Source organism: Tribolium castaneum, chromosome 2, assembly GCF_031307605.1.
Source record: "Tribolium castaneum strain GA2 chromosome 2, icTriCast1.1, whole genome shotgun sequence".
Lineage (NCBI taxonomy): Eukaryota > Metazoa > Arthropoda > Insecta > Coleoptera > Tenebrionidae > Tribolium > Tribolium castaneum.
The window spans coordinates 23,000,592-23,027,656 of NC_087395.1; the positions used below are offsets into that span (position 1 = coordinate 23,000,592).

Below are 27,065 nucleotides of genomic sequence, written 5' to 3' on the forward strand. Positions count from 1 at the left end.
AATGGAACTGATAAGTTAAGCCAGAATACATTAAGATGGGTCCGATAGGACCCTCCGACTTTACACAATATCGAGATAATTCCGCCTCTTTGAAATAATAAAAACATAATTGTGTCCCGATGAGGCGTGAGTGATAGGATTGTAATTTATGCTAGTATTTCTCGGAGGCGGTAACAAAACCTTTGTTTATTTTGATGTGAACCTTTTTACTGCTGCGCTCCCTAAATATTTGGTTGTTACACCACATGGAAGCGCTCAAAAGTGCCATAAAGTCGCTCTAATTACATAAACATATTGACATATTTGTCAACATGGCGGCGATCGCGCAGTTGGCCAATTTGAATCCAGTGCTGACCCGATTGGCACACACCGGACACGCCCACTCCAGGCCAACTATTGTGCGAAAATAACAATATACCTGTGTCACTTAATCAAGTGACAGTCGCGTCACGTGACTAATCGCCATTCATCGGCACTTGTATAATGAAGAGATTCCTTGTACGCGTTCAGCCATCCGATCAGATAAACAAATTTTTATTAGTATCATATTCCTGCTCATAAACAATCGCTCGTTTATCACTTGAGGGACACCGAGTGTTGCAGTTGGCAGCGCACACTCGGCCGCCTTGATGCAGCGTGTCGGCCAAATTCAATTAATTTCCAGAGTTGAGAAGAGGCCGCCGCAACAGATTTTATTTTACAACTTTGGAAGGAAAAGAAAAAAAATCGTATACCTCCCTTCCAGACAACAATATGGCCACCTGTTGAGTTCGTGCCGGTCTCGTATCAAGTCGGCTGGTTCGCCAGTCAGTTGTTTGCAGACATCGGTTCGAGTGTGCGTCTTCAACCGGTCTTCAAGCACGAAGAAGAGCTTTAAATGCGAGAAATAGTGGTGTCATGTGCGATTTAAACCGGCGTGGACTTGGATTTGGCCATTGGTGAGTCGCCCTTTGTCCATTTTCAGTTGGGTACCATTTTTGAAGAAAAAACAGTGAGGTTAGGTTTTTGTCAAGTACCGGAAGCAGGTGATTCGGGTAAATACCCCAGTAATTTGCTTTGACGTGAACCGATTTTTCACGTAATAGTGAGGGGCCCTTGGCGTGCAAATCGCGTATTCGGTTACAGCCCTTCGGGGTTGAAGGGCTTCCGAAGCCGTGCCCGCGTTTTGGGTACAGCCGTTACAAAAACGCGACCACCCAAACCGAACATGCGAACAAATAAAAGTGTAAGTTATAATTTCAAATTAAAACGTGTAATAAAGACTCGTCCGACAACCTGAAATTTAAATTCACTTAATTTGTTTGGTTTTAAATTAAGCCGAGAAATAGTTCGGGCCACGCAACACACGCGGGCCCCAAACCTAAAAGAGCTGGATTTACGGCATCGTAACGGGACTTGTTAAACAGACACTTATTTTATGGTAATTTGTTTTAATTAACGGACGGCTTGGCTTCCGACGATTTGTGCTGGACTTCCGAACCAACTAGATTAGAAACTTTGTCCATTGGGATTGGGTAACGCACCGAATCCTTCTTGTAATGAATCACTCGGTTTGGATTTCACTTTTTGTTTTGGGTAATTAATTACGTTTTTCTTGTTGTTACACAAAGAATAATATTTACTTCTGTTGTAACCCGAAACCATTATCTTGCCAGATGGACGTAGTCAAACAAGTTTATTCGAGTTAATTGTTGGTATTTTACCGAAATGAAAGTTTGACGTTATGGAGATGAGCCGTCAGATAAATGGCATAATAACACTAATACCAGCTGAAGTCTCAAAGAATTATAAACTTTCTTACGAAACTATCAATTAACTCGGAACTAAATTATTGGTAAATTATTTACCGAGCGGTTGGTCACCATTTCTCACATTTTTCTGAAGCAGTGTTGATGTCACTATTATTATTATCAACGTTGTTATTAACAATAATCGTTCGTAACACATTGCAAAACAATATTTAGAGTTTTCGTGAACTTTTACTTTGAACTTTCAGTATCTCTTCTTGGTGTTGACAAATCTTCTTAATTAAATTTTATAGTTCCATAATCATTATTTTAGATACACATTCTGTATCTAAACTGACTGATAGTAATTAAAATAGCAAGAAATATGGGTCATTTCAATGTTTATTTTTCAAGGTTATTTCTAAAAATACAGTCGAACCTCACTAACTCGAATTTATTTCTTATATTTACTTATTTATTATTTATTATATTATTTATTTTATTATTTATTTCTTATTCTTTTACTATTGGACAAAAAGAATATTCCATCGTATGTTAGCACACGATTTTTAAAATGTGGAATAATATTTTGAAAATTCAGAATTAGAAACTGGTCCAAATGGCAGATGGCGACCACAAAACATATGCCACTTTAATCAATAAAAAATTATTGAGATTAGTACACACATATTGCTATTTATGTTTGCCTTAATGCGGGGGTTTTACCAAAATGTTTATCGTTATCAGACATTGCCCTTGCAAAGTCAATTTTTTTCTATATTTTTTGTTGTTTGTTTAATAATAAAGCTTTATTGATATTTTTAACGGACAATAATGATTTTACTCATTTCATCCTAATATATTATACGGTACGTTTTTTTTTTGTATTGCATCTAGTTATCTAATTATGGTCTATCTAATTATTTTACATAGTACATAGTATTTTACAATGTTTCTTAACAATAAAATTATTGTTCTTCTAGTATTTATAATACTACGAAGGCTTGCGTAATTTTCAAATTGCCAATATTTTGGCTAACTAGGTAACCTTACAGGTGGTCAATTGCCAAATGGTGTTATTTGGACAATGCCTACCGGTGTCACTCTGACCGCCAAGCGTAAATAAGAGCCAGTTCATTGTTAACTCAGTGAAAGTTCTTATTCTGCGGTTGTTTTCTTTTACTCATTGTTTCAACAAATCACATTTTGTAAAATAAGTCAAGTGCGCAAGCAACTCGAGTTCTTATTAGCATTATTTAAGCATCTGTTTCGCCCTTGTCGAATCGGTCGGCAATCCCAACATCAATTATACTCAACAGTGAGCGTTTTTGCTCCACCTCATTTATCTTTGGTTTTATTTATTCCATCATAATAAGTTTGCCTCGGCACTGTTACCAACATTAATCTGAAATTTCGCATCTGATAAGTGCTCTTTTTGCTCGCCTCTCAATTTCCTTGTTCGATATCCCTATCTCTGGTTAAATATTTCCCGAGCTGATGCTAATTCGCTCCTTTCCCAGAACCTGCGTTATCACCCCTGCCAGCAATTTTCTCGCTGAAATCTCGTTCTATTTGCTTACAAAGCCCGCTTCACACCCAGCAATAAATCATAAATTCGAGCCGGTCCGTTTTCTGTATAAATAGTAGTAATGGCAGTGGTGGCACGTCCGTTCGTCTACCTGCCCCACAGCCATTATCCCTAACAAGTAGACACGCAGAGGTCTGTCTGGTCTCGTGACCACGCGTCACCTGTGCTAGCCACAAGCAAGTGCCCGCTGTTGCCAGGCCTGCGAAAACCCCCCAGATTTAGGGAATTTTCGAACTGTGTGTGGTATAAGGAAAATCAGCCATTTTTGCGCTCTACATACACGATTTTGAACATTTTGTGAATGTTTGATTAGTTTTTTGGGAAATTAACCAAGTGGGGTCCTGTTTTATTGTTACTCTGTTCCTTTTTCTCCAGGATTTTTTAAATCACAGGTGTACTAGACTTGGCAACGCTGACGAAGTCAGGTGCCGGCTGCATTCTCGCGTTGGTTTCGTACATTTTCAAGCACTAATAACCTCTCCTGTAATTAGCGAAGCGCCCCCTGTCGGCGTCGCAACGACCAGCTTGGGTGGCACGCTAATCAGCGTCAAATTTGAAAAATTCGCTATAAAATCGGATTTCCCACGCCGATGCTTGTCCAATTAACGATTTGACGATGACAAGGTGGCAGGGTCAGTCTGAATTTCCTATTTACGGTGTGTCGGTTTTTTGTGAGGAGTTTAAGCCGATCCGGTCGACCTTGAAAACGCGGAGCCATGTTTTTGCCCGTGATTTATTTACAGTATGTTTATGACAAATTATGCCCGGCATTGTTTGCTGTTTTTGTTGCTGCCAACGTAATTACAATCCGGGTGTATCTACTAGATCTGCTGTCAAGTGGTCGGAACGAGGCCCAGCTGGATAATGGGCAGGTGCGACAACTAGAGGGCCAGCTACCGCTTTAACAATTTGTCTGTTTTTGGGCGCCTGGCCTCCGACAGGTGGTCGCAACTATGAAATTTTATCGTAGTTTTCCGGTACGATTTGAAATTCGTAAATGGCGCGGTAACTGCGAGTCGGGACTATACCCGGCACGCAAATCGGCGCTGCCAACGCGATTGCTCGTCACGTGATGGCGTAATTAGCGCGGCAGTTTCAAATCGCTCTCGAGGGTCAATTAGGGTTCACACACGCGCTTCAAGAGCCGCTCTAATGATCCTTGTTGATGATAGACAGATAATATCGTTATGGACTCCGGTTTATTTAACAATACTGTCTACATCTCTCATTGTGTCCAGCCATTAGCAGTGCGACGACACAAACCGATCGTAATTATTTCGAAATTTAGACTTATTATCATGGCCACGTACCGGAATGATGTCTATCTATTTTAATGCGCGTCTCAGTAAAAAGCTGGGCCGATTGGGACGGTGGACATTCCTTCCCAGTTGCGGAGAGGTCCACCCATGCGTGTAATTAAACGACACCGATGATAAACAAACTCTTTCCCCTATCCACACAATTATAAACAACCCATTTCCGATAATTTACGGTCCCACCTACCGCGCGCTGGCAATAAATCGCCCTTTTTAGAACCGTGCTAATTTCGCAACGCTTATCGCGAAAAAGGCTTATTACATAAACCTTATTTAAAATGGATTTATCACGAACCCGGGACAAAATTACGTGACGTTTATACAGATTTGTGAGATTAATGGCGTTTTCCTACAGGGAGGCACGCAAGAGGTCACTTTCGGACCAATGCTTTTGGCCGAATTTACGCCAAGGCGATCGTAGTCACGATATAGGCTCACACTTATTCACCTTGGTTCAGGCACCAATAAGTGCTCTTTCACATGTAATAATTATCTGGTTGGATCATTAGTAAACAACTGGCAGTAAAAATAGTAACCTAAAGAGGTTCCAAGTTAACACGTTAAAGCCATTAGTTGATTCACTTAATTGCTTTAATTCTACCATTTGGAGGTGAAATTTGGTAGTACCAAAACAGTCCACTTGGCCTAACAAGTGTTGCGAAAGAAAATTTTCGGCGTCTTTGGCATAATTAGGCCCGTGTGATTATTTTTTAAGTGATAACGAGCGGCATTTTCAGCCAAGTAGTTTTCTAGTCGTGAAGATTTGACCTCGCTTAACCTCGCTTGAACATCGTACGGGTCACCAAAGGCCATGATTTCTCCCGGTAAAGCATACTTTGTGTTTAAATCGCGAGGAAAGCCCTTGACGGAAGGTCGTAAAATCAGCGGTTTATTCACATTTATTTAACGAAAAATCAGGTCTTAAAGTGCTCAAGAGCCGCTTTTAGAGCTTCTGTTCAAGACCAATTTCTTCAAGTCTTTTCCAGAAAAGCTTAGTTGTGGATGCATGTCTGTCCCAAACCTCGATAAGACCTTCTTCACAAAGCTCAGCTAAACCCTCACGTATAACACCTAGTATGTTTGACGAAAAAGTATAATGAATCTGTCTTGGTGCAAGGGTGCATTTCCAGTAAACCGCCAGTTTTTTCATATCCATGTAATATGGTGGTGGTACCTTTATCTCACTCATACGTTTCCTGGAAGAATATTTTTTTTAATCGAGAAAAAGTTTTGGTACTGACTCAGCTCTGCTTTGGTACTGACTCCGAGTTATGGGGGTGTCATTCTTTACGCACGTGTCAGAACTTATAGAGCGTGCTAAAATTCTGGAATACAATTTATTTTTCTTTTTTCTCTTGATACCCGTATCACTTGTTAAGCAAATAGATAAAAAAATTGTTTTTTTAATATGGGGCCTCAACATTGCTCACTTTGAGGAAAGGTAAAGGTTATAAAAACAGTGGTAGTATATTTAAATGGATATATTTGATAACACATCATTTCTTAAAGTGCTCGAGAGCGGCTTTTAGAGCCTCTGCCAAGTATTCGACCACTTCGGGTCTACTGTTATGGCCTAAAAAGCCCACCCGAATAGCCTTACCGCTGGTAGGGCCGTGACCGGCGGTGATATCAATCTGAAATCTGAAACAACGTACAAATTGTGTTTTTTGAGTACTTTCGGCAAACCAGTACTTTTGTCGTAAAAAGTTGAGAAACTCAATTTGGTCGATTCCTGGAGGTAGCTTCACAGGGGTGACCCCCATGAAGCGATTTTTGACGTCCTTCACGAAAGGTTCAAGACCAAGTTTTTCAAGTTTTTTCCAGAAAAGTTTAGTATTGGACGTATGCCTTTCCCAAATCTGGACAAGACCTTCTTCACAAATTTCCGCCAAAGCTTCTCGTAGTGAAGCTAGCAAGTTTGATGAAAATGTGTACTGGTATTGTCTAGCTTCAGGGGTGCACTTCCAGTAAATTGCTATTCTTCTCATATCTAAGTAGTACGGGGGTGGTACTTTTATCTCACTCATTCGTTTCCTGGAAGTTTATTTATTAAAAAATCGCGCAAAGTTGCGGTACTGACTCAGCTCTGGGACTGAAACTCAGCATACAAGTGCCAGGAGGTGCACCTATGCCTTTTTGGCTTCCAGCACTCACAGCGTCAATCTCCCATCGATCGACAAAAAGTGGGTCCACTGCTATAGAGACAATAGCGTCGACAGCAAGCAGACAGTCGTATTTGTGGCACATGGCACCGAGACCTTCAAGGGGTTGGAGAGTCCCCCCGGTGGATTCTCCATGAGTCACAAATAACATTTTGGCTTTGTGGTCAACCACTGCATTTTCAAGTTCTTGTAAAGTAAAAATTTCGCCGGGATTTTTCCTGAGCGAGAGAATATCGAAATCTGAGGGAGTTATAGAAAGTCGCAAAATTCGCCTTACTGTATCTTTGCGCCATATCTACCATTTTCTCGCCCCAAGTGCCCCCAATTGCTATAACCACCCGATCTCCGGGGTCTAGAAGATTGACCATTATTGCCTCATTCCCGCCATTTCCCGACGTTTGGCTCACAAAAGTGTAATTATTTTTTGTTTGGAAAAGGTACTTCAGCATGACTTTGATTTCATCTTGAATCTGATGCAAAACATAAATGATTTGATTAAGATTTGTTCAACTTACTTGGTAAATGTCTGCTCCCAAAGGATTCAAAGGTTGGCGTGATAACGCTTTGGCAACTCTTTCAGAAATATTCATCGGTCCAGCACCCAATAGAAGGTATTCTGGTGAAGAAAACCGTTTCGCGGTTTTCTTGTACTCACATTCGATATCTAATTGTTTTGACATGGTGTACTCTGGACTGTTATTTTATTTTCAAAACTTGAGTTAATATATAGGTTTGATAAAGAATTGCAAATCATGAAAAATATTAGGTCGTAATCAAACAAACTTTGTTGGGGGGACACTCGGTTTCAAGTATATTTGAAATATCCACTTGTAATTTGCCGTTATTGTACATCTTCAAGTAAATTTTATAACTCGATAACTTTTCACCTCCTTCTGTAAAATTAATTTCAAATAAAAACACGTTGATAAAAAAGGGATGTTGAAAAACAAAATTAATACCATTATTAAAGCTTTAACTTCCTTATTACTAGACAGTTAACGATGAAAAAAGTCTACTTAGTTACGGTAAAATGAAAAATGTCATTTTTTATAAAAAAAAGTTACATTATTTCTTCGGTGCGAGTCTAAAATTTGACGCAAAAACAGTCTGAACAGCTCTTAAGCACTTTACACACAGGAAAAAGGTGATAAAATAAAAAACGATAGTACTGAAATGGATTTATTTGATAAAAATCACTTGTTAAAATGTTCGAGAGCGCCCTTTAGCGCTTCTGCCATGTATTCGACCATTTCGGGCCTGCTGTTCTGGCCTAGAAAGCCGACGCGGATAGCTTTGCCCAAAGTGGGCCCATAGCCCGGTGTAATATCGATTTGGTACCTAAAACAACAATTTCACCATTTGGTACTTCATCCGAACCAGTACTTTTGTCGCATAAAGTTGAGGAACTCCATTTGGTCGATTCCTGGGGGAAGCTTCACGGGGGTAACCCCCATGAAACGGTTCTTGACGTTCTGGACGAACGGTTCTAGACCGATTTCCTGGAGTTTCTTCCAGAAAAGTCGCGTGTTGGACGCGTGTCGTTCCCAAACCTCGACAAGACCCTCCTCACAAATTTCAGCCAAAGCTTCCCGTACTGAAGCTAGTAAATTTGAGGAAAAAGTGTAGTGGTACTGTCTTGGTTCAGGAGTGCACTTCCAGTAAACTGCCAGTCTTTTCATGTCCATGTAGTACGGTGGTGGTACTTTTATCTCGCTCATTCGTTTCCTGGAAGTTTGTTTATTAAAAAATCGCGCAAAGTTGCGGTACTGACTCGGCTCTGGGACTGAAACTTAGCATACAAGTGCCAGGAGGTGCACCTATGGCTTTCTGACTGCCAGCACTCACAGCGTCAATCTCCCAGCGATCGACAAAAAGTGGTTCCACTGATATGGAAACGATAGCATCGACTGCAAACAAGCACTGGTGTTTGTGACACATGGCACCAAGACCTTCAAGGGGTTGGAGAGTCCCTCCGGTGGATTCTCCATGAGTCACAAATAACATTTTGGCCTTGTGGCGTACCACTGCATCTTCAAGCTCTTGTAAAGTAAAAATTTCGCCGGGATTTTTCCTGAGTGGGAGAATATCGAAATCTGAGGGAGTTATAGAACGTAGCAAAACTAGCCTTACTGTATCTTTGCCCCATATCGACCATTTTCTCGCCCCAAGTGCCCCCAATTGCTATCACCACCCGATCTCCGGGGTCTAGAAGATTGACCAAGATGGCTTCATTGCCGCCATTTCCCGACGTTTGGCTCACAAGCGTGAGATTATTTTTCGTTTGGAAGACATACTTCAGCATGACTTTGATTTCGTCTTGAATCTGCCACAAGGGTGGTTTTTGACCCAATTTGAGTTTCCAAGAAACTCACCTGGAAAATGTCAGCCCCCATTGGATTCAAGCATTGATGGGACAAGGCTTTAGCGACCCGTTCAGAGATATTCGTGGGCCCGGCGCCCAACAGGAGATACTCCTTTGGGGAAAACCGCTTCGCGGTTTTCTTATACTCACTTTTTACGTCCAGTTGTTTCGACATTGTTCCAGGGACTGTTTTCTCACCTTGAGTTCTAGGGTAATATAGACCCGATAAAGAGTCGCAAGTCATTCGAAAATCCTTGTATAAAGAAATATTATGTATAATTCCGCTGCTAAAGTTTCGGCGTTTGCCGGAAAAACAGCTGCACCAAACATATGGAAGATTTTGGGGACGCAAGCGCGCGGATATGCCGTCCGCGTGGACTTGACAGTGTCACAAAAGTTGCAGTGGTGGGTAGTGGTGTCCTCAAGATGTTGCGTAAGTCAGAAACTTACTAAAATAGAAAAGGAAGGACTTGGGCTAAATATAGACGCGATTTTGCCACTTCCTGGTATTAGCTTGAAGCGCGCCTTCGCCACAATAGGGGTGCTTTGACGGGGGCTCATTGTGTGCGTATAAATGCAGGTCTAAGCATTTGAGGTAATGATTGAAGCTTTTCAAGCTGTCGTTAACCCCGAATGAGTGACTTTTTGAGGGGATGAATGTGTGTCCTTGCGCTTTGTTTATCTTTTCGGATGAAAAGCAATGCACATACACATTTTTGTAATGGACAATTTATCAGGTAAATACATCTCCTTGTGTCTACAGTTCGGTTTATGTTCCCGGCTAATAAAAAATAAACACACTTAAATGTGAAGTTGCTTGTTTGGATTGGAATCGATTATATTTTCGATATTTTATCGTTGAAACTTTCATGAAGGGTAACGTATCAAATATCGATTAAATAAATGGAGTGCTATTATTCTATTTACGTTCAATTGTGGTTGAATTATTTAGACGCCCGGAATGAGGGCACATCCCCAGATTTTTTGCAGGATTATACCTAATTTATGGTACAACCAAAAACTCTAAGGCATTTAAATATGTATTATTTTCATATTTCATTTCGTTCCGTCTAGTGATAGATGATCTTGATTATAAGCACACATAATTGTTTTTTATTGAAAACTTGAATCTTGGACTAGTTTTTCTCCGTAATTACGGACGTGACTAAACCATCTCTTTTGTTCATTCCCTGATTTTTATGGGTAAAAATTATGAAGCTTCATGATGTGGGCTAGAAATAATTTACTAACGGATGTGTGATGTTTTTTCTCGGATTTTTACATCGTTATTTACCGGATGAGGAGTTAATCTAAATTATTTATTTACAGCTAAATGTGTGTCAACAAATTTTCAAATTGAATTTTTTCAACTAGACAAGCAATTTGTTTATAATTCTTTATCGGTGTTCGGTTGGGGTTACGGTTAAATTACAAATACCACTTTCCCGGAATATTGTTTTTTTTGCCACACCTGTTCCGACGTAATCTTGTTTGTATATTTTGCATTAGGGTCCCGACTTTATCTAATCTGAATGCACTTTGAGGTAAAAATTTTCAAAGTTGGGCAAACGTAGCAGTTTCTTAAAATAATGCGATCCGGGGCTCTTAAAAACCTTGTTGTTCTGCTCCGTTACTTCCGTTAATTGAATTTTATGACAGAAAACAAAGACCGTGGTAAACTGAAAAAGTGGGCGTCTGAAATAACGTCGAAATTCGTACGAGTATCGAAAAGAGCGTTCCCATCAACTATTAATTATCTTGCGGCTTCTAAGTAGAAACACGCAGAGGGCACCCATCAATTAATTACGGCCGTAAAACGGCGAGACGCCGATAAAATTATTAACGACAGATTTGCGAACACCCACGATCAGAGGAGGATTTACAGCTTCCGCGTCGATTTTTGTGGTCATTGTTGGCACCCCTGTAGAAGACGTCCAATTAACGCTACAACATATCGCTGCCCATCAACCGAGCGAAACGCCAAGTTCACTGAACGAGATGAATAACGAGTCTGTTGATTCCGAATCTCAAATTTAAATGTGTACAACGAGTTTTAAATATTTTGATGGTTATCTCGCTTCGGTTATTAAGAGAACGCGTCCGCTTTATTAGAGTTGCATCTCCTGCACCAATTTTGGCGCACGACGAGGAAAGGGCCATTAATCCCTTTATAAACAGATTTGTGTCAAAGGGAATATCAAGTCTCCGACACTCAAAGTGTGTCTGGCAAATGCTCAAATTATGATTCATATAAATTTTTCGTCTGTTTTTTTTAATAAAACGTGTGATTTGTTACTGTCGCGAGTCACACATTTCGCTACACTATTCGTGTTATGTCTGCGTCCATTCTGACATATGCTAAACACGTGTGTCTAATAAGATTAAGTAAGCTCCACATTATCGCTTTTTATTCGATACTTGGGCCGTAATGGCGGCTTTATTGAGCGGCGCCATATTGCATTTCCCTAATAAATGATTTTAATTGCTTGTGAACCAACATCGGGGTCGGAACCAATTGACATTCGTTGCGATGGGTCGTCCAAGTGTTCTCTCGTAAACAAGTCGGGAGCGCCGCAAGGATCAATCCGAGTGCCTCTTCTTTACGCTATTTTTTCGTTTTCAGGTAGATGTGGCGCAGCTCGCGCTCCGCTCGGCAACAATGCGAGATGGAACAGCTGAATCCCCTCCCAGACGCAGGGCTCTTCGGGATCATCCCGCAAAGCTCCCCTCATGGCCGGCGAGCGCACTTGCAGTTTCCGCCCCCTCCTAATTACCCTCCGCCATCCACTTCTGCCATGTCCGAAGAGCACTTGCTGAGTGCTCCAGGACCATCAAGTCAGAATGCCTGGGATCTGCCTAATGACTATTCATACGCTTACTACGTGCCGGGCCCGCCGACGCGCCACACCAACGTCCCTAGCAGGTACCCGGGCTACCGGGAGGGCTCCTACCGGACGCGTCACACGTACTTGACGCGCTACGGCACCGAGGAGAACATCTACGAGGAGATCAGCGAAGTGGCAAGGGCCCGTCTGCGGCCGCAGCAGAGCATCATGAGCATCAACCAGAGCCTGGTGGAGGAGGAGCTGAGGAGGGTGCAGACCGGGCACCGGCGGGTCCTGGGGGAGCTCAACCTGTCCATCGAGGCGATGCTCATGCCGTCGTCGTCGCGCGAAGGCAGCGACGACACCGATCGCGAGGAGGGCGACCAGTTGGCCGACCTCCTGACCGTCGGACCCACTGACGATTTGCTCTCGCCAGTGCCTTTGGTGGACTTGGATAGTGGGTTCAGTGGCAGTTCGAGCGGTGCTAGTTATCGGAGTGCTGGGGGGAGTTTGAGACGCGGACCCGAAAGGCCCAAATCGGCCATTTCGACCGGTCCGAGGACTTCCACGCCGACTGAAGGACAAAAGGGGTTCTGGGGAAAGAAAGCCTGGAGGAAACTCACCGGGTTTCCCAGCAACATCAGTCTCAACAAGCAGAAAGGTTGGTACCATAGCAAGCTAAGACTTCTGGGAATGTTCTATTTATAAACAATAAAATCGATGAATGGTGCTTAGTATGCGACTTGACCCTGTGGAAAAATGGTAATTGCCTGGTATGAAAAATTGAAATCGGAATGGCGGTTCCGACCCGTTACACAGCGCAATTTGCAGTGCGTTCGCTCACCCACACGGTTTTTAAATGGGATTAAAATCCTTAAAAGTAATGGCATCGCTTTGTTCCCCGGGACAGAACAAATGCCAGGTCCCGGGGTCGAGATTAATCCCCCAAAGGGATGGCAACAGCGCGTTTTGTTTCGTAACTTTCTTGTTTACAAATGCAAATCGGGTTTTTAAGAACAATGCCTTCTTAATGTCGGAATTCACGGTATGTGGGAACCGTCTCGTCTGTCCGAAACAATTAAATCGGGGGCGTGATGCGCGCCATCTAGCGAGGTCGCGATCGCGACAAAAACGAGCCAAAGGATGATTTACGACTGATAATCAATTTTGATTCGATTATGTGGGGCAATTATGTAAATTCGTGGGTTTTTTCGGCACGACCGGATGATTGATGGGACGCAAAGGATGTGTGAAACTCCCATTGCCGTGCACTTTTCACCGATGCCACCCAGAAGAAACCGTGGAATTGTAAACGGAATGACTTACTAATTTGTCGTACGCCAGACGAGACAAGGAATTAATGGCTCTAATGGGCAATAAAATCATTCCATGTGGGCGGGACGTACGGTACGGGCCTTTATAAAGCCTGCGATTACCGACCAGATAAATAACACGAATTTAGACGAGTTATGAGGAGAGAAGGCAAAAAGTTCTGTTTACCCGACCGACATTGTTTTTTCAGAGGAAATTAGGGTTTGCAAGACGCTGCAGGCGCTTCTGGGAAAAGACGCTGTGTTTGTGCAAGTGGGAGCAGAGCCAAAGTTTGCAAAAACTGGCAGTCGTAATAATGTTCGGGTGCTTAATTTCCGATCAAAGCGGCCACTTGAATTATCAAGTCTCGTTTATTCAAAGTTAAAAGACTTTAGACCTGCTATAAAAAAAATTCGGAAAACTTTTCAAAATATCTGTCCGCGAAAGAAACTAATTCTCATAAGATTTTTTTCATAAAGAAATGCAACATTTCACTATTGCCAAGTGAATTTTTTTATAATCCCTAGAAATCTCTAGACTTTCCACTTTTCCACTTTGAATGTTTCAAAGTTGGTCAATTCCGAGTTCATAAGGCGTTGTAAAGAATTACTTCAGAGGTCCAAATATAGAGAAAAAAATAACGATTTAGGGCTTCTCCATATACAATGGTTTGAAATTAAAATTTTTTTTCTCCAAAATAAAGCAAATTTTTTAAGCAACTGTTTTACAAAGACACCCCGTATATTGCCATATTGGAATGCATAAAAAATAAAAATTTCGAAGAAAAGTTTATTTAACCATTTTTGATTTAACGATTTAATTATTTATTATTATTATTATTATTATTATTATTATTATTATTATTATTAAGTTACACAATATTTAATTTAAAAAGTGGTGGATAGAGCCTAATATAACTATATTTTTTTTTTATAACTATAACTCTGTGATTTACTTGTGATAATTAAATTTCGGTAATTAGCTTCTCGAAATACATATTACAGTAATGAGTAATCTTTATATTTCTTCCTTGTGATAAGTTTTTTCAATTTTCCATCGCTAGGAAGATTACTTGTTTTGTCAAAAATATGTGAATTAATAAAGTGTTCTCAAAATTCTGACATAAAAACAGCCAAAATTCCTGATCATACCGAAAAAACTGAAAAAAATCTTTGTCCCTCGGAAGTTTTTTGGCCCTGACCCATTTCTGGTGGGTGTATGGGTTACAGGTGGAGTGTCGGTGACTAAGAAAATTGCAAAAAATCTGATTCATACATTTTTAAATCAATAAGTTTGTTATACTCGCGTTAATATTTTACGAGTTTGTCATTTCCGCAAAAAATTCCCCGACTTGATGTAAATTTTAGCCAACTTTCCACTTTGTATTCATAATCAAAATTTAATTTTCCACTAAGAGCGAACAAAACTTCGTTAAACTTTTATCTGGTCCTGCATTTTGTTTGTTTTGCATTCGAAACTCGGGATTTCGTTACGTATCCGTGACATTTATACAAAATTGCTACGTTTCACGAGTGAAGTCAGTCAACACCAGTCCCATCTTTGAAAAGTAATGAGACAACTGTTGAATTTTTAATAATGAGGTGACCTGAGAAGTTCTTTTTTTCCACAATTTCCTTGTGTAAGTTATGGTTCCAACCGCACGCACAGTTCCTAAATAATGCAAAAAGGCAACTTTGCTAGAAACTGCTAACGATCCTTTGATAATGTCACATTTTACAATAAATCCGCATTACCGAAGCCGATTTAGCGATAAAATGCAAATGAAGCGTATAAAGCCCTAAAATCGATCTAACCACCAACGCCCCGACCTGTCACTCGACATAAATCGTTTCTAGCGTTAAAACGTCAGTTGGACTTGTATTTTCACGTTTATGACATTCCGACAAGTATAATCTTCGAGTTCTCGGTAGCTGGCTGGCACGGGGTCAAAAAACACGATGACACGGTGTCACAGCGGCTATTTTCAATTGATTTACAGCGAAATTAATAAAGCATTATTAAAATTTATCGGACGCGAAACACGCTGGTGGCCACATTATTCCAGGTGACAATCGATTTATTGCCGAATTCCGCGCTCGGGACACCACCCGAAATGAAGCAGTCTTGCCAACAAAGCGCATTTTTCGGATCACTCACGTCTGATTTCATCGCTCACACGCTTTAAAATATTATAAAATACCGACTTGTTTATGGGCGAGGCTTAATAGCTCGGCCATGCCTCATATTACCGTTTGTCTGCTGGAAATTTCATAAATTTTGTGCGCTAGTGTGGAGAGATGTAACAGTGTGATAAAAGACGTGTAAGCCACTCTCCGTGTTTGTTTATGAAAATCGCCGCCCAATTTTTTATGAATATTTCAGTTCGTTTTCTTCGTGTTTCAAACAGAGTGCTTTTATCCGGTGATGTAGCTTTTGGCGTCCGAGAGGAGATGAATAATGAAGCTACTCGTTTGACAGCTCCGACGAATGTCAATTAAACATTTAAATGACATTTCGGGCCGTAACGATCTGTTTATTTTCGGCCGCTTTTTTGTTGTTTCTCGTGGTCAGGCTCATATTTAAAACACGTGACGCAAACCAGTCACTGTTAAAAGTTTGACAAGATGATAACAAGACGTTGAGATGATAGATAACTACGATTTCAAATAAATCGCGTTTATTTGTAGTCACCCGGTACATAATAAGTGTGTACGAGGTGCAATAAAAATCACTGGCAATTCCCCCAGCCTTGGAATTTTAATTCAACAATCGTCTTATTCAATTTTCCGTATGCATAATTTTCTGCACATCATATCCGCCGCACGCGATTTTTTCAAGTGATAATAATCTCAGATTCCATCACCTGAAGTAACAAATTATCGGGCAAGGTCAATTGATAATTCACTCACTTGCCCACGTAGACGGCACGCAATGCGTGTGCGCGCAAGACTGGTTGCCTACCCCAACTTGAAAAAAATTATTTCCTTATCTAATTTATTCATCTGTTGCGGTTAGTTGGTTCATTCTTTATTTTTACAACTTTTACGTGTCAGATAAGTCATACATGATTCATAAAACACACCTTAAATTTGGTGGCATCGTGGGAAAAAAGGGATGTGTGTTGTTGGGTAAAATTAAAGTGGCCGGTATTGATAGAACTGGCATTGGGCCAATGTGGCCTTTACAAGTTCTTGAAACTGCCTCAATTATTGTGGCAACGTTTTCAGGAAAGTTGCTAATTAAAATGGGGTAATTTGCGGTTTGTTAATTAGTTTTTATCGCCTGAAGACAAGTTTTTATTTGAAGTCCGTGGTGTTTTGATTGGAACATGGAACGAGTTTATGACTTTATACAAATCGGAATAATATTTACCAAATAAATAAACACAGATAAATGAATTATGGATCATAACGTGCATTTGCGGATGCCGTGTCCTTGATTTTTTCCGTGGCTCGTGTGCCATTTCTGCAACCTGTCTCACGCCGTCCCATACTCTTGTTGCGGTTTCGGTGGCCCCCCGTGGGCCGCATGTGGGCAAAGCCGGTCCAGAAGGCTGCTCAGTCTCGAAATGTTGTGTGTGCATACTCTTGATGGAGCAGCGCTCTGACGTCGGTAAGAATTTGATTGATGGTCGCACAGCGCTCGGGCAAACTGACACAGAACAGACCGAATTGATAATTTATAAATAGAGGCGTCCAGGAACTGTTTGAATCGAAAATCGTGCATAAATAAATAAACTGTGGGCAGGGGAAGTGGGTGCCGGAAAATTGAGTCGAAGGTTAAGAGGGTGGGCCCCAGGTAGCGGCGCGCTTTCCGGCCTGACGAGGGTGAACGTGGATGGGAATAATTTAGTTTGGGCGCCTCGCCGGCGGAAAAAGGCGGCGGCTGTTCGAGCAACATGTGTCGGAATGCGCCAGCTGGAGAGCTTGTCTGGGATGGCGACGGGAGGCTTTGATCTCGATAGTGCGCTAATGAAAGTCGAAGAATGGCCAAAGGTGAGGTTTGGGCACAGATTGGGATTCGACCATTGTGAGCCGAGCGCAGGTGATGCGAGCGGGATTCACAGCCTTTGGGCACGAGGATTGTATTAAATTTTCCAATGGCTACATCCGTGATTAAAAGCGAAAACAGCCGCCAGTAAGCCGCAAAAACTGGATTAGCTCCATTTAATTTGTTTCTCCGTGTGAGGAAAAAAACTGTTTTATAATGCATTCTTATGACCTTTTGCGCGCTGAAGATGATACAGTGAAGTGTCGAAACGTCGCGTGCGACGAATTTAATTCTATTTTCATCATTTGTACTATAATACCATTTTTAACGTATTAAAAATGTCAATTAATGCCTGCCACTAAGAGAGAGGAGAGCTTGCCTCCAGTGTTATACAGGTGATTTTTTTGATGGCTTTATCGGAAAATAGCGTTTTTCGCCTTTCATATCGATGGCTAAGCGCACAATTATTTTATGTCCAATACTTGGCTTTTTGAAAAAATGCATTTTATCCATTCAATATTAAAGGGACGGACGGGACATGACGGATGGGACAAAAAAATTATGTATGAAAAAAACTCTAAAAAATTTTATCAGATAGGTTTTAATTATTAAAGACTAACAATATTAAAATTACACAGTGGAAATTAAAAATTCTTGGATTTGTTTAATGACGTAAGGAATAAGAGCAACATTTATTTATGTTTGCAATAACGGACGGGGTCCTTAAAAGTAGGTCCACAATCAGCCCCTGTCATAAATCTTCAGCGAAACACGAATTCTATTTTCATTTTATATAGAAGATCTTTTCGAATTAATAAACAAAATTAAAGATCAATTAAATTTTTGCGAATTGAAAAATAACGAATAACTCCTTTTGAGCAAGTATTGTCGTTCTTGAGTTTATTTTTGATGAAATTTCGTTTAAAAATAAACGAAATCAAGTGAAACAGGCAAATTATAACATCAACGTCATTTAATTTGTGTGATTTTGAAGCGTATTTTCACAAAAACTTACAAAATAAATGAGTTTTATTAGGTTCAAAAGAGTAGTAATTTGACTGAAATAAGATTTAATTAATAGCAATCTCGATCAAATCTGGGGATTTTTTGGCCAGTTATTGCCAAATTGTTCGAGAAAAACACTTCTTGAGTTTGGTTTGAGTAGGATTTTGACAGCGGCGTCATTTTTATTTTTGGTGACTGTGCAATAATTGTGCGCTTATCTATCCCAATATTCCATGACAGAACGTTAATTTTTCCTCCTTTCATGCGATATTTAGAGGCCGGCGAATTTTTTTTCTGAAACAAACTGAAAAACTCGATAGCATCATTATCTCATACCTGTCTTCTGAAAAAACATACTTTCATAAAATTTTAAAACATCTGTTTTTTTAATATCTGTTCTGTGTCAGCCCATTATAGCGTAATTAATTTTCTGAAAATAGAACCGGGAAATGTTTTAATTGGTGCAATTTTTGAAAATTTCCTGGTGTATAAAAGTTTCCCGTTTAAAACAGTAGATTTGTTAACAAATTTGTCTTTTATTATCGGTATGCCAGTTATCAGCGCCAACTAACAGTCGAATAAATTAAAATTATATTTGCGTTGTGAAAATACACATTTTTACGTTGACTATTTATTGTAAATATCGTGCCACCATTAATTATTTAGATCAAAGGTGCTTCTGAACTATTCGGCGTGTGTTTTTCGTACACCACATGTTTTATTTTGATTCCACGTGTAATATAAATGTATAATGTGATGTGAATTGGAAACGCAATTTAATAAATTCTGTTTATTTGGTTACTAAAACCGAAAAAACCTTTTTGAATTGACCACTGTGCGGCTGCACTTTGTGCTTTATCTACTTATAAATGACCTGTATTTGGTATTTTTCCCCGTTTTATCTTGTTCCCAACACCCCGAATAAAATTTCTACAATTTCCGTTCGAGATAACATTCATAATATCCAGGATAAGGAAACACAAACACGGGATTTTTCACAACGTTGTGTACCATTCGGTTGAACCTTCGCCAAAATTTCGTTTTCATTCATCAACAAAAGCGCAATATATCCTTTTGTTTATTTGCTCAGGTAGAGAGCTCCTAACAGCGATTTTCCGGAACACCTCGATAAATCAGCGCCGGTTTTTTCCTCCACATTAATAGCATATTGCGTGGTGAATTTTTGAAAATACTCCTTTCCCGAAGCCCACTCAAGCGAGCCAAAGCTCCGTTTTCGCTCATTTATTTGCAAACAGAGCGATTACGTTGAGTAATCGCGTGGGAAGTGCGCATTACAAACATTGCAACACCTGCTTAACGCCCACGATGGGCAATAAGACCTTCCAGTCGCCCATTCTTCCAGCGCGACTATCCGCAATTTGACCCATCCGGAAGATAGACAAAAAAAAAAAGATAAAAAAACCCAGCAGCATTGTCTGCTCGTCGAAGACTCGCTCGGATTCGTGTTCGTGTGTTCACCTACTGACGCACTCGGCCACCGTGATTCCATCCAGTCGGCGTTGTTCTCTCGCCCAGCCGCCATGTTTCTTCGTGCACCATCTTCTCACCCTTTTTCAGTGAACTTTGACCTCGTGATGAGTGTGTGATAGTGCACTGAAATGGAGGATGTCCCCAACGGCGTTGTCCTAATCAAATGTAAGTTGGCACCACTGGGCCAGACGCAACTTCACGCCGGTGCCCACTGTTCCCTTTTTTTTTCCACCGTAATTGTGTGGTACCAACGGCCCTCACTATTTATAATTGGGCTAATTTGGGACTTGTGACGCCGTACGCTGTTCTAAATCCGTCCCGAGTCACAGCACGCGGTACAAACCCCAACTTCAGGGGTGTTTCAACCACCTGTTGCCAACCTAATCAAAAGTGACTGGTTCTGGTAATCACATCCCGTCAAGGACACGGGGTGCGTTCGCGTCTCACGGGGTATTTGGGTCAACAATGTGGTTTAATTTATCGCCTTCGTTTACTATAAATAAAAGTGTACTTGAACCGAGCGCTTTAATGGGTAATTCGAGATCCGGTTTAGGGCCCGAACTTTTTTCCGGGCGTAATTCCACCAATTAATTTTAATGAATCTGACGCCATTATCCGCGATTTTTGGTGCTTGAAAACTTGCGTTCGCGGTGTGCAATCATTAAAAGTTTCCTCAGTTTAGTTCGACTAATTTTTGTCAACCGCCTCACATTCGGGTTTAATTTAGTCAAAATAATTTGATTGCGTGCCGGGTTTGACTCATCTGTAGGCAAGATGCAGTTTCCCCGGTTCGTAAACACAGTCATCACGGCGTGGTTTTGTTGACACGAATTAGCATAATCGACTTTCGTGACGTTTCTCCTCAAATATGACCCCTGATATCATAGACAATAATAAAATACTCAATAAAAAATAAATACTAAAACGTGGTTTTTGTCGCACCTTAATTAAAGGTGGTCGTCTGTCTTTGTCGCATTGTCGGAGGTAAAAAATGAAAATTGAGCGAATACTTCATGGTATAGGCCGATTTATTTTGGTCAAAAAGGCCACAAAGGCCCGAAATAAAACATTTAAAAACGTGGCTTATTATCTAGTTATCATGCCCTCTCTTTTCAATACGATGGCAACCCGATTTTCTTGAAGAAATAAACTTTTAACAGATGAGAATGGGGTGGAATTTCCTCCGCTTTCTAATAAAATGCAGTTCCCTTCATTGTTTGCGCTGTTTGATGGGATATTTTAATCTCTGAGAGACGTATTGTGGTCTATTCCGGTGCTGAATTGTCGGCGTGCTGTGGAAATAATTGCGAGTCATTTTCCAATTAATAAAGCTCGTCATTTGTTCCTGAAAGTGTCGTTTTCGTGGTTGCGAGAGCTTCATTGTCTGTTTGAGTTTATCGTCCGACAAAAAGCCGCAAGTCGTCTTTTTTCGAGCGCAAATGCAAAGCAAATGCGGCATGAACTTACACAACATATTACAAGAGAGTGTTGGAACATCTGTGCAAACCACATTATATTTAGAGTCCGCATTAGCGCATTTTAGAACGGAATTCCCCCCAAGTCGTCCACTAAATCGCCAGTGAAACATCTCGAAAATCGCAATTATTCCTCGGCACTGAAACAACAATCCCGCCATCTTATAAAACGCGATAAGAAAGGTAAATGAACTAGAGGCTCTCTCCATAAAATACCGCATTTATTGCTCCATTTTTCGAAAATTCGAACGCACCCCGAGATCGAGTTACGCGATAACAGTTGTGTTGTTTTTGTATTTGATTACATCACTGCCATTGATGAAAGTGCTGCCAACATCCGTCCAACAAAAAATCCGATTGCACGCATGACTCACGTTGTCTGTTGTCGTACTCTTGAAACAATCAAGGTGTAACGAAAATCGAGTTCAATAAACCGAAAGAATTTTCCCCAGTACTTGGTTTCCTTGATTAAGTTTAATGTTGGCAATAAAACACGAGATGCGGGCAGGCGGGCGGGCGCAGCGTGGGTCCGCTCTGTTTTTGTTGTGTCTTTTCATAGAGTGCAGCTGGATAAATAGAAAGAGCAGGAAAGCAGGTGCAAAAGACACCGCGGAAAAGACACCGATTGCGATCTTTATGGGGGCACGCAACGAGAATGATTCATTCAGCGGCCCCCTTGAATAATTCAGGTTTACACGGGACAATAAAACTTGCGTAACTCGGATGTAATAAAAAACAACAAGGTTGTTGAACATTTTCGAGGTTGACAAAATTGACGGTGTGGCCTTGAACTGTCTTATCTCCGGTCTTGTCGATCGGAGGCATATTTTTAATTTTGTGGGCTGGTAATGGATCTGTGACCTTTTGATAACGGAGCACAATGTGTACAATAATTACCCACATCCGCTCTCCAATCCCTTCAAAATTAACTCAAATGACCCCCACTAACCCATTGAATCAATTTTATTTACTCGAATGGGAAAAAAATACAGGGCCGCATTAAGGCATAATCCGAATCAAGCGGAACCGCTTCCGGCCGAACCTGCGGAAGCTTAGCGTTTCCATCTCGAATTCATCTCGTTTAAATGCCATTTCCCACAGAAACGCTGTTGGCCCTCATCTAATCCCAAAACCTAACTACAATAAAACCTCTACAGTCCGAACTAATTTTATAGGTGGTTCCCCGGATTATGGATTAATCGAATTAACCGTTGAACGGTATTAAAGCAATTAGATTTTTAAAATCCATAATTAACGTATTCATCCTCTGGCCCTCGAAACCCGCTGTTGAGTTAATTAATTCGCGAACACGTGCCGCCGCCTCGTGTACACCTCGTTTCAGCCCTGAAAAGCGCTCGAAATTCGCCAACTTGATTATCGCGTCGTCAGGGTTCAACGACAAATAAACAAATGTAAATAACATATTTGTGCGGATGGAGCTCCGGAAGCAGCCAATAAAAACCCGACTGAGCTGTCACTCAGGGCCACGCCCCTGATTATACGAGTTATCAGGCGCGGGAATTTAAACGTTTGGCCCAGTTTATTGGAGCGTGTGACCATATGTTGTCGGTTTTTTTATGTAAGGAAATGTCTATGACCATATGTGTTTTTTAACGATTTAATGAGACAGTCACCTTGCAAAATATGTAGGTAAGCTAGGCGCCGAGTGTCGGAGAATTATTATTGCGCGGGTGAAACACCGAGAGTCGATTCTCCAACTCCAACGCGCCTCCAGTTGAAACGGGCAAACGGCGGAGAGTAGTTGTCTCGGCGTAAAATGCGATTTTGCGAGTGTGTGAGGACTAAACCGTTCTTATGCACACCTTCCTAGCAAGAAAACTTGAGGCTTGTGCCAGTGAGTAGCTGTTTTTGCTTATTTTTTTTAAATAAATGTGCTTGAAAGTCGTGTATTTGTTTTGAATCGATGCGCTCTTGTCGATGATGAGCACTCTTCGAAAATTGGGATTAACGTCCAAGGCCGTACCAGTTTACAAGCTGACGCAATTAAAGCAATTTAAGTCGTTGCTGTGAACAAATAAATACACTTTTCCGAACTAATTAGTTGCCTTTGGTGCAAAGTTCATCCGGCTCGAAGGACTATTCAAAGGGAAAAAAACCGATTGTCACAATAAATAAGGCGTCATCAGCTTCCTGATTAAAATGTTGCACACAGTGTGTTCTGTTACCCCCCCATGGGGACGCCGCTTGTCATAATTATGGGTTTCATGGCCAACGTCGTTGTGCAACCGTTTGCGGAATATCAAGTAGTCGATGGGCGGCCTCGGCTGTTTTTATGTCACAGGCCACATATAGCATGACATTTGAAAAAACAACCCGAAAATGGCACCTTCATCCCATTGTCAGCTCTCTTGGAAGTTTCTATATTTCCTATTTAGAAAAACAAAAGTCCCATTCAATTGGTTTTTCAAGACGGCCGTCCGTACACGTGTGGGTATTTCACCGGTTTGGCATTTAAATGAAACAGAATGCTGTATCATATTTATTTTTCTAAAGTTGATATGACGGTCTAGTATGTTTACTCGTCGTTCATTACTCTTACTTTTACTTCTTATAAAAAAAATTATATACAGTAAAACCTCTCAATAACGGACACCGATGGGGAAGTTTTAATTGTGCGTTGTAGAGGGGTGTCCACTAGTGGGAGGTTAGAAATGTTAATATAGATTTTGTTACGTTCCTACAAAAATGTCCGGAGATGACCATTAAGGATGTCCTACAGGGTGGTCTTTTAAATTTTTTAAAGCGGTTTAGGGATACTGTTAAAAAAATAAAAACAAGAAACTCACATTTATTTTTTTTAAATTAATAAAGAACAAAAACAGTGCTTTTTGAGCGTGCTGTGAAGGTAGATACATTTTTTATATTTAATTTTTTCCCTTGGAAATGGTGTCCACTTTTTGTTTGGGGCTGGGCTTGGCGGACTTTGTAGTTATTTATAATATTGCAAAACGCGTGAAATGAACGAAAACCTAATTTATATCGTGTCCCCTTTATCGGCGTGACATTTGCGCGTTTTAATGACTCTTGGGTACCACCTCCAAAGTGACATTTACGCCGTTTCAAAACCGCGTTTTCTCCTTGCAGACGAGCCCCGCATCCGCTCGGGCACATGGGAGGAGGCCTCGTGCGAGCACCGGGTCCCGGGGCGCACTTTGCAGCACACGGTGTCCCAGCGGAGCTCCGAGGACAGCTGGTGCTCCGGCTCCGACGCCGAGCTCTCATCGGACGGCGAAAGCGACCGCAGCGCCACCTCCAATTCCAGGTCAGTGCAAAGAGACAATCGAAACAATCGAATTAACGGGGTCATGTAGGGTCAACAGCACCCAATTCCGCAACACTTTGAACAAGGCGAAGACGTTGTGCGATAAATTCCGGGCGAGTGGCGGGATCGGCTCCAACCACCGGCTCTCCCTCGACGGGACTTTCCCGGACCAGGCCAGTCAAGCCAATCAGGGGAAGCTGTCGCGGTGGTTCTCGATCCGGCGGGGAAGTACCCACCAGTACGATATCGAGAATGTGGACGGGAAGGCGAGTCCGGGGAATAAAATGCCGCTCCTTCCGGAGGTCGAGGAGGAAAATGTGTTCAACTGCTCGGCGCAGCAGAGGCGGCAAGTGCCGCCTGCCTTGCCGCCGCCGCCGCAGAATCTCACCCCGCAGCAGCTGAAGAGGAGGATGATCGTTGCGGCGATTGTTCACAGCGAGAACTCCTACGTCGCGACGCTACAAAGGCTGGTTAATGTGAGTAGCAGTAGCAAATTCGCAAAAGGGACTCAAAATAAAATCTATCTTAAATAACCTATTGTTATTGTTTTATTTCCCGGTACTTTTTACAGTATGTAAAACCATTTCCGAGAATAAACAACGTCTGAAATAAATAAATATTTGAAAGAAAAAAGGAAAAACATGAAAGAAAACTTATTTTCGTGCTTGAAACTTTTATTTACGTAAATATTTAAATTTATTTATATGTTCTCTACTAGTAGGCAGGCACTAACTTAATTGGCGCAGTCAGTAGACTTAGCAGAAGTATGTATTATGATGTGTGACCTTTATGCAAAATTTCTACATTTGAAAATATTTTGAAAGCGTGAAACATTTTCTGGTATCGCACATTTGACTGTTATTTAAAAAAAGTGATTATACAAGATGGAAAAAAGTGGGTTTTTGAAGAGGAAAGTTCGATTAAAATCAGCCAAATGCGACTTTCACAAATTCTGGCGTGATTTTCTCATCCATTCAATAAAATTGAAAGGGTTTTCTGGAAAAGTGAAAATATGTAATTTTTTGTGCAGGATTACAAGAAGCCGCTGGAGGAGAGCAGTCCGGCGATTCTCAGCGCTTCCAAAATCCATACTTTGTTTCACAGACTGCCGGAAATTCTCCAGTGCCATACCCTGTTCCGGATTGCTTTAGCCGAAAGTGTTCGAAACTGGGACCGTGACGAGAAAATCGGAGACGTTTTCGTCGCATCATTTTCAAAAGCTATAGTCCTCGATATTTATAGCGGTTTTATCAACAACTTTTCAGTCGCGATGGATTTGGCCAAAATGGAAGCCAAACGAAAGTCGGCGTTGGCGGACTTTTTAAAAGTACGGTGTGAAATTACCGAAATCGATCGTTGGCTTAATTAATTGTCGGTTGCAGGTGAAACAGATCAGTTCACACGATCGGTTATCATTTTTCGGGTTAATGGTCAAGCCGGTGCAGCGATTCCCCCAGTTTATTCTATTCCTACAGGTTAGCTGAACGTAAAAGTTGGAAATTGAGTAATGATTGTTTTTGAAGGACTTGCTAAAGCACACCCCGCAAGGCCACCACGATCGGATGTCTCTCCAGCTCGCGCTGACCCAGCTGGAGTCACTCGCCGAGATGCTGAACGAGCGCAAACGAGAGGCCGAACAGTACCAGGCCTTCAAGGAGATGTTGCGCCACATCAGCGGCAAATTCTCAGTACGGCCTTTGTCGGACTGCAACCGATATTTGCTACGCGAAGATAACGTTATGCAACTGGTAAGCACACTCATCAAGTGGTTTATTAAGTGTTAATTGCCGGTTTAAGGAGTACAACCAGAGCGGCATGATAACAAAGGCCAAAAACCGCCGCCTTTTACTCCTCAACGACTTAATCGTGTGCGTTTCGGTCGCACCGAAACCTTCCGATGACTTCGGAACGAGCGAAAGACTGAACTTAAAGTGGACGTATCCGGTGGCCGACGTCGAAATCCAGGACACCAGCGCCTCCCCCACCCTAAGCCGGGTGCTAACCGCCGGCTTAACCAAAGGCGGGAGCGTCAAGTCGAACAGTTCGTTCGACGGCCAACAGCCCCAAGACGCCAACAACCTCTGCACCGAAATGAGCAACTTGATGCACGACTACGAGATCATGAGTCGCATCTCGGACCTGGTTGGCTCCCTCAAGGGCAACTACAAGGACATCACGCTCGAAAACACCCGCAAAATCCTACACCAGATCCAGACGTCGATTCAGCAGAAAGACGAGGAGATGGCGTGGGTCGACTCGTGTTGTCTCCAATTAGTCGTTAAAACCAAAGGAAAAGAGGAAATCTTTACGTTCAAAACCGACAATCCCTCCATCAAGAAAGAGTGGATCACGGAGCTGAGACTGGCGCAGTTGGCTTTGGACCCCAACAACTCACCCGCGTGGGAAGTCCCGGAGCAGGAACAGCGGCCCTCCACCAAAATGCCGCTGTTTGTCAAGTCGCAGTGTGTCTACAAATCGCAGCATCAAACCGAAGTAAGTCGGACGCCCCCTACCGACTGCGCCAATAACC

General features: G+C 41.6%; 3 protein-coding genes across 8 annotated transcripts in view; 1 reads left to right on the forward strand and 2 right to left on the reverse strand.

Annotated features, from left to right (window-relative positions):
- The first annotated feature begins 581 nt into the window (after positions 1 to 581).
- The window catches only part of LOC657517 (uncharacterized protein), a 28,490-nt gene continuing 2,006 nt past the window's right edge, over positions 582 to 27,065 (forward strand). The window contains exons 1-8 of one of the 5 annotated variants that reach the window (XM_008199969.3): positions 582 to 938; positions 11,779 to 12,641; positions 24,358 to 24,535; positions 24,585 to 25,011; positions 25,566 to 25,862; positions 25,918 to 26,010; positions 26,059 to 26,283; positions 26,333 to 27,028. In XM_008199969.3, the coding sequence (XP_008198191.1) occupies positions 11,783 to 12,641; positions 24,358 to 24,535; positions 24,585 to 25,011; positions 25,566 to 25,862; positions 25,918 to 26,010; positions 26,059 to 26,283; positions 26,333 to 27,028 (2,775 nt within the window). In that variant the 5' untranslated portion in view covers positions 582 to 938; positions 11,779 to 11,782. Of the gene's footprint in view, positions 939 to 9,484; positions 9,589 to 11,778; positions 12,642 to 16,758; positions 16,904 to 19,673; positions 19,943 to 22,887; positions 23,108 to 24,357; positions 24,536 to 24,584; positions 25,012 to 25,565; positions 25,863 to 25,917; positions 26,011 to 26,058; positions 26,284 to 26,332; positions 27,029 to 27,065 lie in introns of those variants that run through there. The other 4 variants (XM_008199970.3, XM_015983539.2, XM_963973.5 and 1 more) reach the window with 4 other exon arrangements.
- Positions 6,098 to 7,504, reverse strand: LOC657288 (alanine--glyoxylate aminotransferase). The gene is made up of 5 exons (XM_963756.4): positions 7,309 to 7,504; positions 7,071 to 7,263; positions 6,712 to 7,033; positions 6,324 to 6,665; positions 6,098 to 6,272 (listed from the first exon to the last, which is right to left on the reverse strand). Exons 1-5 carry the CDS (start codon positions 7,471 to 7,473, stop codon positions 6,128 to 6,130), a joined length of 1,167 nt encoding a protein of 388 aa, XP_968849.1. The 5' UTR covers positions 7,474 to 7,504; the 3' UTR covers positions 6,098 to 6,127.
- On the reverse strand, positions 7,959 to 9,422 carry LOC657363 (alanine--glyoxylate aminotransferase). 2 transcript variants are annotated; one of them, XM_015983541.2, is made up of 5 exons: positions 9,306 to 9,422; positions 8,924 to 9,165; positions 8,565 to 8,886; positions 8,177 to 8,518; positions 7,959 to 8,131 (listed from the first exon to the last, which is right to left on the reverse strand). In XM_015983541.2, exons 2-5 carry the CDS (start codon positions 9,093 to 9,095, stop codon positions 7,987 to 7,989), a joined length of 981 nt encoding a protein of 326 aa, XP_015839027.1. In that variant the 5' UTR covers positions 9,096 to 9,165; positions 9,306 to 9,422; the 3' UTR covers positions 7,959 to 7,986. The 2 variants fall into 2 exon arrangements, with proteins under 2 accessions (XP_015839027.1, XP_968920.2); XM_963827.4 differs by having other exon boundaries at positions 8,924 to 9,116; positions 9,166 to 9,421.